At 40.8% G+C, this 15,800-nt stretch overlaps 1 protein-coding gene across 1 annotated transcript in view; it reads left to right on the plus strand.

The window, feature by feature from the left end:
* RAB4A (RAB4A, member RAS oncogene family) overlaps window positions 1-11,834 on the plus strand; it is a 36,173-nt gene extending 24,339 nt beyond the window's left edge. The window contains exons 5-8 of the mRNA XM_034765122.1: window positions 923-1,077; window positions 3,457-3,552; window positions 5,746-5,908; window positions 10,041-11,834. Of these exons, the coding sequence (XP_034621013.1) occupies window positions 923-1,077; window positions 3,457-3,552; window positions 5,746-5,861 (367 nt within the window). The 3' untranslated portion in view covers window positions 5,862-5,908; window positions 10,041-11,834. The remainder of the gene's footprint in view (window positions 1-922; window positions 1,078-3,456; window positions 3,553-5,745; window positions 5,909-10,040) is intronic.
* The last annotated feature ends 3,966 nt before the right edge of the window (window positions 11,835-15,800 follow it).

The raw sequence follows: 15,800 nt of genomic DNA on the forward strand, positions 1-15,800 counted from the left end.
GCATCTGTAATACCTTCCTTTGCCCTTCAAGATTGGTTTGGAGCACTCAGTCTCAAGGATCCATGTTTCAAATGCACAGAAAAATCTTCATTTTGTAGTGGGGAGGAAGAATGATTTCCAGTACAACATCCTCTCATGTGGTGTATTTATTGTCCCCAAGTGCCTGTCTGCAGTTGACAGTGCATTTAAAGAGGTAAGAGATTCATGCATACCTGTCTTTAGACAATTGGCTAATCAAAGCATCCTCTCAAGTAAGCTTTCCAGTGCTATATCCCCACAACCTGCTGCCTTCTTGGAAGACTGGGACTCATAAGAGACTGTCACTTTTGCTTTCCACTCAAAGGATCCTCTTAGGCTGTTCCTACCCAAGAGTCCAGAATCACTTTCTGCCAAAGGACAAACTTTTAAACTTTCTTTCAAGTTAAAGTTCCCCACTTCTTTAGAGTTGTAACTGTAATTCTGGACTTCGGGGGCGGGAGAGGAGGATAGAAGGAAGTGAGGTGGGCAGAACATCATGCCCTCTTTTATAGTCTGACTCAAAGTTGAGGAACAGTGAAAAGAAGAGTAGGAGGGTGTGAGTGAGTGCTCCAACAGGTTCTATCAAAATAATCCACTAGAGCTGCACCATTGACATATCTCACGAGTGTGAATATGCAGAGTCTATCTCAAAGAACTCTGGTGACAGGAAATAACCTCTTGTAATGCTCTTCATCTGTAGATCTCAACATGCTTTACAAAGGAGTTCAGTTTTATCCCCATTTTCAAAATGGGGAAACTGAGGAAGTAACTTGTACAAGGTCACCCAGTGGCAGAGACAGGAATAGAACCCAGGTCTCTTGAGTTCTGTCCTCTAGGTCATCCTGGTCCAGAAGTTTATAGAAATATTAATTGTATATTATAGAAATGTTTTTGTGTTACGCAGCCGAGAAACCTACAACGCACTTACTAATTGGTTGACGGATGCAAGGATGTTAGCAAGTCAAAATATTGTTATCATACTGTGTGGGAACAAAAAAGATCTCGATGCAGATCGTGAAGTTACTTTTTTAGAAGCATCCAGGTTTGCACAAGAAAATGGTAGGTAATCTGTTTAATCTAGTTTAAGATTTTTTTACTTCAAATTATTCAGCTCTTGTGTCTAAGGAACTAATGTTTGCCCACTTACAAACCTTGTTAAAATTCTAATACTGTTATACATGTAATACCCCTTCCCCTTAATTTAGTATTAAATACAGAGGAAGTAAAGGGGGAGGAAATTTTATTCACGGAGGCTCCCATCATGTAGTTTCTCGAGAGAGTTCACTTCACTGGTTTCTTCCCCGACAACAGAAAAGGCCAAAAAGATGGCCCACAAAGCCCCCATTTTCCAGGAATCCAGGGGAGGTTAGAACCATCCATGTAAGGGCTATGTGCCTCAGGTGCTTCATCCTCTACTTCCTGTTCCCTAATAGCACAGCTTCATTGAAGTCACACTACCAAGGATTCCCCCTACACAGAACTATTCTCAGGGCCCTCTTAAAGAAGGGTTCCTAACCATAGAAAAGATCCACAATGGAAATATGGCAGAAATACAGGCAACACAGCTCCAGGATATATCACATAGGGCTGGGGAGAAGATGAGGAATAGGATCTTCTAGCTCTCACTCTTTTCCTCCGATGAGGATCCCTCTCCCATGGAGATTCTTGGCGTGGGATGGTACCACAAAGGCAGCTTCCATGTGGGAGAGGTGAGATCCAGGCATAGAGGTTCCCCTCCCTGCATGGATCTGGAAGAGCATTCTCTGGGGAAAATATGAAAGTTAAAGGCCAGCTGATTCTTTTCTGCGATTTAAGGGGAGAAAGGGAAGGAAGACAGAACAGAGTTCTAAAAAACCCCAAGACCTGATCTTCAGTCTCCTACATGATTTTGCTATGATCCAAAAATTGCAGGCAATGCAACATTATGTGAGGATCTGAGTGTGGGGATTGACTTCAAATGTTATGTCTTTTTTTTCTCACAAAGAGAAAAACAGGAAACTTTCTCTGTTAACTGGTGATAACATATAGTACAGTACTTGTTTTAAGCCACTGTGGAGCAGCATTGATTAACCTTGTCAAGGGCTTGCTGCTCTTTGAAATGTAACATGAATGGTAGGTAGGCAGGCAACATAAGTTTCTTGTGAAGATCAGGAGGGACGAAGGCAGCCCAGCAAAGCCTATAAAGTGACAGTCCTTTAGCCACTGGAACAAGTCAAGTTGGTATTGTCTATCCAAACTGCAAATATGCCCTTGGTTTGGATAGTGGGAGAAGGCATTTTGGTCTACTGCTGAGAAGAATGGCAGTGTTTCACTGCTCTTGCCTCCTTCTCATTCCCGCAAAATCTGCTAGCCACTCTCCTTCCACCTTTAAAACTAATTTTTCCTAAGTAGACATTTTATTGAGGACTGGATTTTCTGAATGGGGTGTTCGCTGTCTCGCGCTCGCTCTCACCAAAAAACCTTGAATTTTATAACTGAAAGGTGAGGGGAGGATGTTACCAGGTAAAGTTCACTTCAGAGGCCTGGATAGAGATGCAGTAAACTTCCAAATAATTGCCTTGCTATCATATTTGACTTCCGGATAAAGTGTTAAGCTGAATTTTCATCCAAGAACTAGCTGCTCATGCGATAGAGCCAATATGCAGCCTTTTGTAGTCTAGAACAACATTTTTAATTTGTCTATGATCAAATAGATAGTATGATCAAATAGATAGTGTAATGTTTGTGGCCTATTTGGGAAATATTAGCCACTGATTTAATTATCTCTTCTTCCTTTAGAGGTTTAAAAAATTGCTCAAAATAAGTGTATTTTAGGTTTGTCTTGGAACTGCTTCATAGTTTGGTGCTCACATCACCGTTTCCTCTGTCAGCATGCTTGCAGCTTTTAGGGCATTCTTTTAAATTATTAACTGAAAAACACTTGTGCTGAATAACAGCATGGTGAGTTAAAGGGACATAAAACACAATCAGTTAAAGAATCCATATCTATATTACTAAAACCTCTTGATAAATCTAATGTCTTACCATAAATACTGGCTGATTTTTATACTCCACTTGCTTTGAACAGTAGAACTAGATGGGCTTGTGCAGTTGGCTTCATATTCTGATTCCCATGCACAAGCACAATGCTGTTGCCTTTGAGTTTCCAGCACTTGAGGGATAATGTTTATATCTCAAACCAAAAGCAGTTTTTCAGTTACATGTTATCATGACAGTGTCAATATTCAGTATGTTCTAGGACTCCTACCTTCAGAACCTAATTATTTTTTGGAGAGGGTGGGGGAGGCTAATCTGCTTCAGAGTCTTACTTAAAAATAGCTTCTGTTTAAAAGAAATTCTTACTGTTCTGGCAAACTTTTTTTCTTGTTTCAAGTACTGCAACAGAGCATTTCAAAGTTTTAATGACCTGAGATTTTATTTTTCTGGCATCAAATGCAGAGCTGATGTTTTTGGAAACAAGTGCACTAACCGGGGAGAATGTTGAAGAGGCCTTTGTACAGTGTGCAAGAAAAATACTTAATAAAATTGAATCAGGTAAATTGAAATAAAGATTATGATTAAGTTAGAATTTATTTTCACTTCTTGTCCCACAATAAAAACTCCAGTATCTCTCAGCTTTGGAATTTCCGTATAGTTTAGTCACAGTGCATCAGTAAATCTATGGCTACAGTTACTTGTAATAAATTACATGTATAAATAGATTCAATGTGTACATTCTTTTGTTGTAAAAAGATGTCCCTTTCTGTTTATCCACATCTTACCTCCCCATATATGTTAACAGGAATGAACATTAAATGTAATTGCATTCATCAAAAGGAGGATGTACCCCCATAGTTTCTTAATGTTAGACTTAATATTCAGCTTTCTGGTTGCAGGCTGCATGCTCTGTGGACTTCTTTGTCTTCACAACTACAGAGCCTCTGAATTAGGAAGACTTAAGTTTTAGCAGCTTTCTATGCTGCATCACTATCATAGCAGACATGACTCTTCAGATCACTTTTGCACCTGCTTTTATATAGATAGGGAATAATAATATCAAGGTGATTAAATAGATCATATACTAAGCATATGAGACCTTCCCTTGTTAGAAGTGCTCTAATTGACCTGCATGGCTTCTGACTGAGGTCAACTTACTCATTTATATTTTTGCAGGCTCCAGAATACACAAGGTGCCTCACAGTACAAGTGAGACTAGATTGTGGTAATAGTCATTGCAGCAAATCCACTTTCTAGTCTACTTGGTGCCTCATAAAATAACTTTTTAAAATTTTGCAAAATCAGGAAGCTCAGTCTAGCAGGGAGCTAGTTTCCATGATTTGAATTCCAAGGACATATTTTGAATGATCAGGAACTCTTTGGTGTAAATTCCTCTGTACCTTTTTAACTCAATCAAGGCCAAAACTTCATTTTTTTTTTATTCATATTTTAAATGAAAATGGAGCAAAACAGAGAGCTCATGGCTAGTGTATCAAACTGTGGGTACCCTTTCTCTCCTCCCCCCCCCAAGAATGAAATTGGAACTATAAAGCCAACATTAGTTATTTTGGCCTTTAACTACCTCTGTAAGGGAAAAGACCTCTTGCTGCAGTCAGTCTAAGGGCTTGTCTGCACAGGGAAGCTAGTGCACAGTAAGCTAGAGTGTGAATTTAAAGTGCATTAGCTATTTTGCAAAGATCTCCCCATGTGGGGACACACTCTACTGTACACTAAGGCTACATCTACATTACACACCACTTTCAGTGGCACGTAGTATACATGTAGCTAAATGCCACCGGGGAAGGCACACTGCGTCCACACTGTAGTGCATAGCTACCCAAGTTAGTGAAAACCTCTGGGAGAGGGGAGGCCACGAGAAAAGGCTTTAGCTGCTGCCTGAGCCTTTCCTTGCTGCCTCCACCCCATCAAAGCCTTTCCTTGCCACTGTGAAAGCTTAACCCTTTCCCTGCTGCCTCCCCCCGCCACACACACACACACACACACACACACACACACACACACACACACACACACACACACACACACACACCAGAGCCTTTCCCTGCTGCTGGAATCTTTCCCTGCAGAGAAGAAGGGCTCCAACAGCAGGAGCTGGCAGCCTTTCCCTGCTGCCAGAGCTTTTTCCTGCAGAGGGAAAGGCTCAAGCAGCAGGACACTACACTGCTAAAAGTAGCAGCGTAGATGGGAGGCACAGCTTGGGCCAGTAGAGAACATGTAGGGAATGTACTCCAGGTACATAGCCACACCCTTCAGGTGTGTCTACTCTACTGGCTTAATCCATGCTTCACCATCTGCACTGCTGTTTATACCATACTAAGAGGGCTGTGTGTGTATGCCCACTGCCAAAAAAATCCTGCGGTGTAGAGAGACACTGCACTTTGGACAGGCAGAGAAAGCTACTATGCACAAAGGTACTTTTAGTGCGCAGTGTAAGTGTTCACATAGGAAACTAGTACACACTAGGCACTTCGGGCTTTTTCCTCATGTAGACAAGCCCTAACTCACTTGTAAGATGCGGTGCTTCAATTCTGTTCAGGTGCTGGACAATTTGAAACTACTGTGGGAAATGAGAGATGGAATTATCTGAATGATAAAACAGTGATCCAGTTCTTTATAACTGGGATAGGAAAACATAAATGCTAATAACTTTATCTAGTGTTAGCTGTTTTTACTTGTAATCTGTTATCTACAAATGAGGACAACTTATAAGGCCATTTTGTTTATCATCAGGTGAACTGGATCCAGAAAGGATGGGCTCAGGAATTCAATATGGAGATGCTGCCTTGAGACAGCTGAGATCCCCACGTAGAGCACAGGCTCAAAGTGCTCAAGAATGTGGCTGTTAAAAAAAAACACAACAAAACAAACTGAACACTTGTTCTAGAAACAAAAGGTAAGCCATAGAAATTGAGAATAAGCATCTTTGGTAGTTTGCTATACCTTGTTAGTTTAGTATATTGATGCCTCCATACAGAGCCTTCATATTTTGTGGTGTTGGACTTTTTCACGGCTAACCTGTTTGATGGGTTTTTGGGGTAGCAACGTGGGGTCTCTCCCCTCCCCCCTTGCCTTCAGTATGACGGAGACTTGCTTGCATTTAGCTGGATGTCAGCTCCCTGACACCACCAGCCTGTTAGTCACCCATGCACACTCCTCTGGGCAATGCCAGCCCTTTCCACATAGTTCTCTGAAAAATCTGCTCAAAGTGCAGTGGCAGTCACAAAAGATGTATGTTAGGAATGGGATAGATAAGACAATAAATATCATGCCACTGTATAAATGTATGGTATGCCCACACTTTGAATACTGTCTGCCATTCTGGTTACCCCATCTCAAAAAGATATATTGGGATTGGAAAAAGTACAGCCAAGTGCAACAAAACTTATTAGAGGTAAGCAACAGCTTCCATATGAGAAGAGATTAAAAAGACTGGGACTGTTCATCTTAGACAAGGGAAGAATATGATAGAGGTCTGTAAAATCATGAATGGTGTGGTGAAAATGAATAAGGACATATTTTTTTTTATCCCTTCATGTAACACAAGAACCAGATGTCACCCAATGAAATTGATAGGCAGCAGGTTTAAAACAAACATACAAAAGTGCTTCTTTACACAGCGCATAGTCAGTCTGTTAAACTCATTGCTAGGGGATGTTGTGAAGGCTAGAAATATAACTGGGTTCAAAAAATAAAGTTCATGGAGGATAGGTCCATCCATGACTATTAGCCGAGAAGGTTGGGGATGGAACCCCATGCTCTGGGTGTCCCTAAATCTCTGACTGCCAGAAGCTGGGACTGGATGACAGGATGTATCACTTGATGTTCTGTTTCATTCCCTCTGAAGCATCTGGCACCAGCCACTATCTAAAGACAGGATTCTGGACTAGGTGCACCATTGATCTGAGCCATATGGCCATTCTTATGTTCCTTTACTCTGCAAGGTGTATCCAGTCCCCGAGTTCTTTTGAAGCGTTCCTGTAGTGTCCAGCTCCTTATCTAGTGAACACTCACAGAAATACCAGGTCTCTGGTCCCCAAGGGAACAGTGTACACACCAGCTTATATGATACAGCTCAGGATCAACACCTTGCTTAATACCTCAGTACTGAGATATAGTTATAGTGAAAACAATAGGCTTATTATCAGATTCAAGAGATGGTGAATAATGATAATGGATAAAGGGCTACATAAAAAACAAAATTACATGCTTTCTGGGTACTAAACTTAACTATTAGGTTAAACTTCTGTCTAATGAAGTTTTATCTAAACCAAAGCCGTTTGCAGTTTCTTTAACCAAGGCTGGTTGTGATCCTGTTTTCCTGAATGTAAATGCACTGCCCATTTACTTGGCCTTCACAACATCCTCTGGCAAAGAGTTCCACAGGTTGTGCACTGTGTGAAGAAATACTTCCTTTTTGTTTGTTTTTAAACCTGCTGCCTTTTAATTTCATTTGGTGACCCCCTCCCCTAGTTCTTGTCATGTGAAGGAGTAAATAACACTTCCTTATTTCCTTTGTCCACACCAGTCATGATTTTATAGACCTAAATCATATCTCCCCTTAGTTGTCTCTTTTCCAAGCTGAAAAGTCAGTCTTATTAATTTCTCCTCCTATGGAAGCCGTTCCATACCCCTAATCATTTTTGGTTCCCTTTTCTGAACTTTTTCCAATTGGCCTCTCCTCTTGTGGGTTCCAGGACTTACTGCTCCAAGATGCATTTAAGGTCTCAAACTTTATCTCTGCATCCCATCCCGAGGTGATATGTACCCAGTCAATATGGGGATAGTTGAAATCCCCCATTATTATTGAGTTTTTTTTATTTTAATAGCATCTCTAATCTCCCGGAGCATTTGTCACTATCACCATCCTAGTCAGGTGGTCAGTAATATATCCCTACTGCTATATTCTTATAATTAGAGCATGGAATTACTATCCATAGAGATTCTATGGTACAGTTGGATTCATTTAAGATTTTTACTTCATTTGATGCTACGCTTTTTTCACATATAGTGCCACTCCCCCACCAGCACGACCTGTTCTGTCCTTCCAATATATTTTGTACTCTGGTATTACTGTGTCCCATTGATTATCCTCATTCCACCAAGTGTCTGTGATGCCTATTATATCAATATTTTAATTAATACAAGGCACTCTAGTTCACCCATCTTATTATTTTGACTTCTAGCATTGGTATATAGGAACTTTAAAAACTTGTCATTTTTTAGATGTCTGCCATTACATACATAAATAAATAGGATATCTCCATTAATTAATTTAGCTCCTAGAACTGGAAGGGACCTTGAAAGGTCATCGAGTCCAGCCCCCTGCCTTCACTAGCAGGACCAAGTACTGATTTTGCCCCAGATCCCTAAGTAGCCCCCTCAAGGATTGAACTCACAACTCTGGGTTTAGCAGGCCAATGCTCAAACCACTGAGCTATCCCTCCCTCCCATGATGTAATTGAATGGGACTTTCTTTCATTTGACTGTTTCTCATCAGATCCTACCTGTATTTTATCATCTTCCATCCTCTCCTCCATTACTAGGACATAGAGAATCTCCATTCTCCCCCTAAGGGATGTCTCTGTCCAAACCACATGCTCCTTCACACCTGTCAGCTTTCCCCCAGCCTTTAAAATTAAAAAGGTCATTGAGCAGTTTAGTGCCAGCAATCTGGTTCCATTTTGGTTTAGGTAGAGCCCATCCTTCCTGTACAGGCTCCCCCTTTCCTAAAAGCTTCCCCAGTTCCTAATAAATCTAAACCCCTCCTCCCTACACCATCGTCTCATCCACGTATTGAGACCCTGCAGTTCTGCCTGTCTAACTGGCTCTGCACGTGGAACTGGAAGCATTTCAGAGAATGCTACCATGGAGGTTCTGGATTTCAATCTTTTATCTAGTAACCTAAATTTGGCCTCCAGGACACACCACCTGTCCTTCCCATGTCATTGGTACCTACGTGTACCATGACCACTGGCTCCTCCCCAGCACTACACACACATCTATCTAGATGTCTCGAGATATCCGCAACCTTCACACCAGGCAGACAAGTCACCATGCAGTTCTCCTGGTGATCGCAAACCCAGCTGTTTCTAATGATGGAATTGCCCATTACTAATACCTGTCTCTTCCTAATAACTGGAGCTCCCTCCCCTGGAGAGGTATCTTCAGTGTGAGAGGATACCACAAGGTCATCTGGAAGGAGGGTCCCAACTACAGGATTGTTTCCCTCTGTTCCAGTTGGATGTCCTCCTTCCCTGAGACTTTCATCGTCCTCAGTAGCACAGAGGCTGTCACACTGGGGGTGGGACCATTCTACTGTGTCCTGGAAACTCTCATCTATGTACCTCTGTCTCCCTTAGCTCCTCCAGTTTAGCCACCCTGGTCTCCAAAGCCCGTACATGGTCTCTGAGGGCCAGAGTTCCTTGAACTGAATGCACACATACGCCACTTGCTCATAGGGCAGGTAATCAATACATGCTGCATTTGGTGCAATAAACAGATAGCCACCCACTTGCTCTGAGCTGCAGATGTATTAAAAATAAGTGGTCTTTGAAACACAATAACTGGATTATTTTCTCTGCATTCATTTTGGCCTGAGTGTGATACATTATGAGTAGTACACATCCTCCTCATTCAAGCTGCTAGCAGAAATCTGAGCGGAGGAGGTTGAAACTTAAGAGCAAAGTTTTAAAAATTTGCAAATATTGATTTCTTAAATCCACTGTCATCCATAAATCCTAAAATGAAACTTTCTATTCCTAGTGTAATCTGTGAGTTGGCAATCCCTCAATCAAAGAGCTTTGTGCCCTTTAAATGAAGGAAAACTGGAAGGATGCAGCTTGAGGGATCCTGAGTTTACAAATGGCTTGAAGAATGCATCCATCTGAATTCCCAGGAACTTCAGTGGGGCTCCGCAAGGGTGCATGTCCATGGATCCAATTGCAGGATTTGAGCCTTTTTATTCCTAAACTTAGATTAAATTCCATAAAATGTTCACAGCAATAATTTGTTTTTGTATTTTTCAGATGTCCATGGAATTGGTGTGTGTGTAGCAACAACTGATGCAGCTTGAAGGCTATGCAGTTTTTTTAAAACATCATTACTACTGTATGTGAACAGAAAAACCACTGCTGGTAAAACAATACTGTATGGTGGTAGGCAAGAATGTGCATATGACATAAGACTGCAAAACAAACCTGACGATTCAGTGGACAATACGAAGACTCACCTGTATGTAAACATTTTCCGTTACATATTTGTCACTCAACTTTAAAATATTGCTGTATACTGTATATAATGTAACAGTAAATTTCCAAAGCATGATATACTTATGTTTGATATAATAAATGTTGCACTAAAAGCAATTATTTTATTTTTTTAATCATATTAACTAAAACTTGTTAACTGAGTTAGGCTTTATCATCATGTTTGTGTTAATTGCACACTAGGTTATATTTAAGACCTGAAATACAAAGCCACTGGCACTGTCAGTGATTTTCCTACTTCACTACGTTTGCCACATTCTACGAGGTGTTTACATGATCCATTCTTGAAGTACAGTGAGGACATTACCTACGTTTACTAATCTGTCAAATTTGGAATGGACGTTTTTATTGAAGTGCATCTATCCTGTTTTCTGACAATTCTTAAATTTCTCTCAACTGTATTTTTTTCCTACTTTGTAGGTTAAAAATGCTGCTGCTAAGTCTCTGAAATGACTGCTGTCTGACCTTGGAAGTTTATCTGTGTTCTCTTGTTCTGTTCTTTTCTTTTCCTTTTCTACTTCTGTTGTATAGAAGTGGGGGCCAATGAGATTTATTTGTTTTTTGGCAAAATTGTGTATCTTCTGTTTAACAATTCTACTACTGTGTGATGAGTCCATGAAAGATCACCACAATGATTTCTCGTGTGTCTGTATGAGAAAGCAGTTTCTTTAAGGTATTGCTTAATCTCGTTAGACTGCACTTCTCAAAAATGCTTTAGCTACTAATAAAGCAATCTGCTATAAAAAGTCTGTTCAGTGAAAATACCTGTTCAGTGAGGCCAAGTGTTTCAAACATACAGTACCTAGGAAGTGCAACCAACTATACTGAATGTGGAATTTTCATTAAAATTTATTTTAAATATTCTAAAAAACTATAATTGTATTATAGGAATTTAAACAGAGGGCTTGATGGTCCTAATTGGAGGGTCTCTTCATAAGTCTCCCCTCTGGCCTGGAATAAGGTACCATCCTCCCTGGTGTCAGATCCCACTGAGGGTATTTCATAGTGTTGGGGATTTATATACACGAGGAAATGGAATATAGGTGGGCTACATGCATTTTCTTTCTGCCCCTGGAAATTATCAGGTATTCAGCCTGTGATATTAACTTTAGTTCAGAGTTGTTTAGGATGTTGGAAGCTCCCTCCTGACCTCTTCATTGTGGGGCAAAACAGCCAGCACAGGAAATCCTGTTGTCATTAGACTGTCTCCCACCACCTTAGTATAGCTCTAATGGAGCCATGACAACACAAAGCCTAGGTATCTACATCACTCTCCAGGAGTGGTGGGAAATCGATATAGCTTTCGTATTGCCCCCACTCCACAGGTCCTTAAGTGGCATTGCTGAAGAATGTAATAAGGAGGGGGTAGAAAGGTTTCTCATGAATGTAAGTCCAGAATAACTCCATTAAGCCTAAGGTTATACTGGTGTAACCGAACAGGATTTGGCCCAGGAAACCTAGCAACATAGAAAATTATTTCTTAGACATCTATTACAATTTCATGGGCAAAAACTGCATTATTGAGGGATACCTGAATCCTCACTTGATAAAGAACACAAGTAGAATATAAATGTTTCAATATTAAAACAAAACTGAAGTATAGTGCTATACTTCCAGAGGGTATTAGCAGCACAAGAGCACACCTAGAGTGCTTGAGGTAAATACTAGAGCCCCTCAATGGAATTTTAATCCTACATTTAAAAATAGTCCCGGGTAAGGCTTGGTTCAGTTCCTTTTTTTTTTTTCTTTTCTAAAAGGGTGTGGGTCTGTATCTAAACTGAATGTAAAAGCAAGAGGATTAAATAGAATCACTTTACCGTGCTTTATACAGGAAAATCTGTCTTTGAAGTCTTGTAGGCCATTAATCCAAGTAGCTTTGTGTGATATCCCTCTCTCAATCAAAATGGTCAGCATTAGACTTAAATGACATGCAGAAAAGACACTCTTATTACTCCTGGGGGAATTCTGCACACAAAAAAAAATTTCTGCATGCAATATTTTTAAATTCTGCAAACTTCTACATATTTTGACACAAAATAATACACTATAATCACACCAGCTTCCATTGTTTGGGTAATTTATTTCAAAATACCTGTGAACAAGTATGTCTGTAACAATACAGACTACAAAAAAGATTCAGGAAATGTTTTTTGACAAATAGAGTTTTGTATTAATATGCCTAGTAAGGAATCTGAGTAATTCATTTAAATGACAATACCAAACTATATTCTCTCCTCCCCCTCCCCCCCGCAGCAGTGCAAAGGCTTGGGGGAGTTACTGGTAATGGAGGAGCTGACTGAGAGGGAAGTAAACTGCTGGGAAGGAGCCTGGATGTGAACTTAAAGGGTTGCTTGGGTAGGAGTAGGAAAAGTATGGAACTGGTTGGGGGGGAAGGGGGTTTAGAGGGGGAGTGTCTCCACACAGACCCTGAGTGACCCCTAGCCTCTACCATTCAGTCAGGCACATCTGCCCCATCCCCATGCATCTCTGTACCCCCATGCTCTATTCCCCTTCCCGGCTGTAGCTCTACACCCCTCTCCCCATGTCCCTGTACCTCCACTCCCATTCAGCCCCTGCCCCAGTCTATCCTCCCTCCTGAGCCCCTATCTGACCACCCTCCCTCCCCCCAGCAGCCCCATGTTGTCTGTCTCCCTGTATCTCCTGATCTGGTCTGACAGGCAGTGTGAAGAAGGCAGGCTCTTTCTCTTCCCTATCCTGGCTGGGGCTTGCCAAGAGCTGCTGCTGTGCTCTAGCACCACATTTCCCTCTGGTGGGCAAAACTGCAGCAACTTTTCAGCAGAAGTTATTTTCTACCAAAACATTTTAAAAATATGCATGGTGCATGAAAATATGCACACATGCAGTGATGCAAAATTCCCCCAGGAGTATTATATATAGCATGGATGTCTGTTACCTAGCTGACCAGAAATGCTCCCAAGGAATGTTCCTCTCCTAGTATATTTGCATATTTTTTTTTTTTTTTTTGGAAACTGCCTAATACTGCATTTCAAAGCCTAAAATAACTCCAAAGAATTATATGTAAATATCTACCTTGATCCCAATTTCTTGGTTGTTTTCCAACTTCATATCAGCTGGAAGTGCTTTCAGCCCTCCTGTTTCTCCTCCCAGAAAAAAGAGAATATAACTGGTGATTCAAAATAGGAGTTTGCACATCAGACTTGAAAGATCCTGCCATTGCCTGTCCTTTGATCCCAAACTCTGCTGGGGTAATCCAGTGGGATATGTTGCCTTCATACCAGCTTCTCAAAGTTGGGAGAATTGTGTCCTGCTTTCCAGAGCCCCAAACAGGAATGAATGCTGGGAAATGACTGTGTGGTTTTCACCTTTACACCTCCTGCTTAGTTTTTTGGTAGATAGCAAGGAAAGGTAAAGGCTGCCTGACCTTCCCAGTTCTGAGATGTAGCACAAGCTGTGGTGTCTCTCTCCTGCCGCTGTTGTTGTTACTAAAGTGGGTAGGGCCTTTAATCATCTAGTTTTCCTATTACCCATCAAGTTAAGGGTGCTGATAAGAGGAAGGTTTGCTTAATTCCAAGGTTCTCTAACCCCAGTGCTACTTGCACTATGGTCTCAGGTGGCTTTCTCCTCGGCTGCTAAACCTCATTCATTTTCCTTCTCTACATCTCTTTACTTTTCTCCATTACAATGTCATTATCTTCAGTGTTACAAATGTGATTTGATTTTTTTTGTTCTTTCCAAACAGTCTGAGAAATAACTGGTGCAGCTTTAGATTTGGAGTGATAAAAGCAGTATCTCTTCCCTCCTGCTTTTTATGTACAAAACTGAGAGAAGCCTTTTGTTTATATACAAGTACTTTTTGAAGAGTTTGGTCAATTCTCTGGAACTAAAAGCTAAGCACAATTTTTTTCTGTAATCAGTTATCTTAAGCTTCCAGATTCCCTTCATGTAGAATAAGTAGCTTTATTACAGTAAGCCTTAGTGTATATACTTGATCTTAACATCTTAAAGTGTTTCTAAAAATAAAGTGCATTCAGACAGTGCACATTATCAAGGTTAAAGTGCATGACATATGTTACAATGTGTACTGTGATGCATATTTCATTTTAATGACCAGTTGGTAAAGTAACAAGGTGTTTTAAAACTTAACAGCAAGGTTTGGGGAAAATATAATCATGACAGAGGGTAGCTCTCCACAGTGTGTAGTTTAGATTCACTACTATTCCACAGTGAGAGATTTGATGTTAAATGTCATGGCAGGAACATCCCCAAACTAATAGTTCAAGTTTGGCTCTAAAATTTAATCATACATGTAACAAACCAGATAGATAAACACTACATTTGTCAAAATAGTCCCCTTACCTTCCATATACATAGTGCATGCATTCCAGGTGTGGAGAAGTTCTTACCCTAATTGACTTACCAAAGCAAAATGACTTAGCAAAGCTTTCCTCCCACAACATCAGGTATCTGAAGTCTATAATTCATTGTTCATGGAGGTTTTAGATTGTTAGTTTGTAAAGGTTTAAGTATTTTATAAAACCCTCTATCCTACCTTTTGAGTGTATTGCTGCACTATGCCATTATGTTTGATGCTTGTATCTAATCTTGAATAAAGAATGTTTTCTGAAGAGTAGAGGTGTTCTGTAGTGACTCATCTTATGTCTTGTACCTCTATTACAGTGCAGAGCGGGTTTAACTCAGTTTATGTTGACTGGAGAGCTCTCTCCCATCAGCAGAGTGTAGCTACATGAACAGTCTTACAGCAGTACAGCTACAGCTGTACAAGTGTAAGCTTGCTAGTGCAGAGATGGCCTCTAAGTCTTCTGATTCAAGGCAGGGTTGCTGTATGGGTTTTGGCACCTGTTTGTCTCAGTTCATTTGTAAATTACAAATTGTAAGCCAGCACAATAGAAACCCTATTTACATACAAAGTGAAGATACCAGAGAAGGACAATCTCTAATTCAATCTGAGGGCAGACCATGAACTTTGGGGAATTTAAGGGAAGGGCAAAAAGATGCCCCTTCCTCCTATGGAGGAAGGGGACTGTTTACCTTCATGAAAATGGCACCCCAAAGAACCTTGCTTGGAAATGTAATGGACATTTAGGATGAGAAAAGCTGCTTTAGGTAGATAGTTAGTCCAAGTGTGGTCTTCAGGGTAACTTGTTCCATTAGCCAGTCTTAAATCTTGATCATTGAGAATAAACATTGTTTTTTGCTACAACTATGTTAGGTAAGTGCTGATCCTGAATTGACTAACAGGCTGGGTGTATATGCTTTCTTGGACAGGATATTGGGTAGTTACTAGCAGTATTCCAGTGAATGCTAGAAGGATGTGTCAAAGGGGACTAGAGTACACCTGTTAACCTGCAAGACAAAGTAGGGGCTGCATAGCCCAAAGAGTGTTGGTGGCAGGGACTGATCTACCCAGTTAAGCACAAGCAACTCTCTTGCTGGAGGTGGTGGGGGGGGGAAATCAGTGATTCACTGTCCTAGGCACCCCAAAAAACATCCCATTGGTGCACCTGAGATGGACCCCTA

This window comes from Trachemys scripta, chromosome 3 (genome assembly GCF_013100865.1).
Source record: "Trachemys scripta elegans isolate TJP31775 chromosome 3, CAS_Tse_1.0, whole genome shotgun sequence".
Classification (NCBI taxonomy): Eukaryota; Metazoa; Chordata; order Testudines; family Emydidae; genus Trachemys; species Trachemys scripta.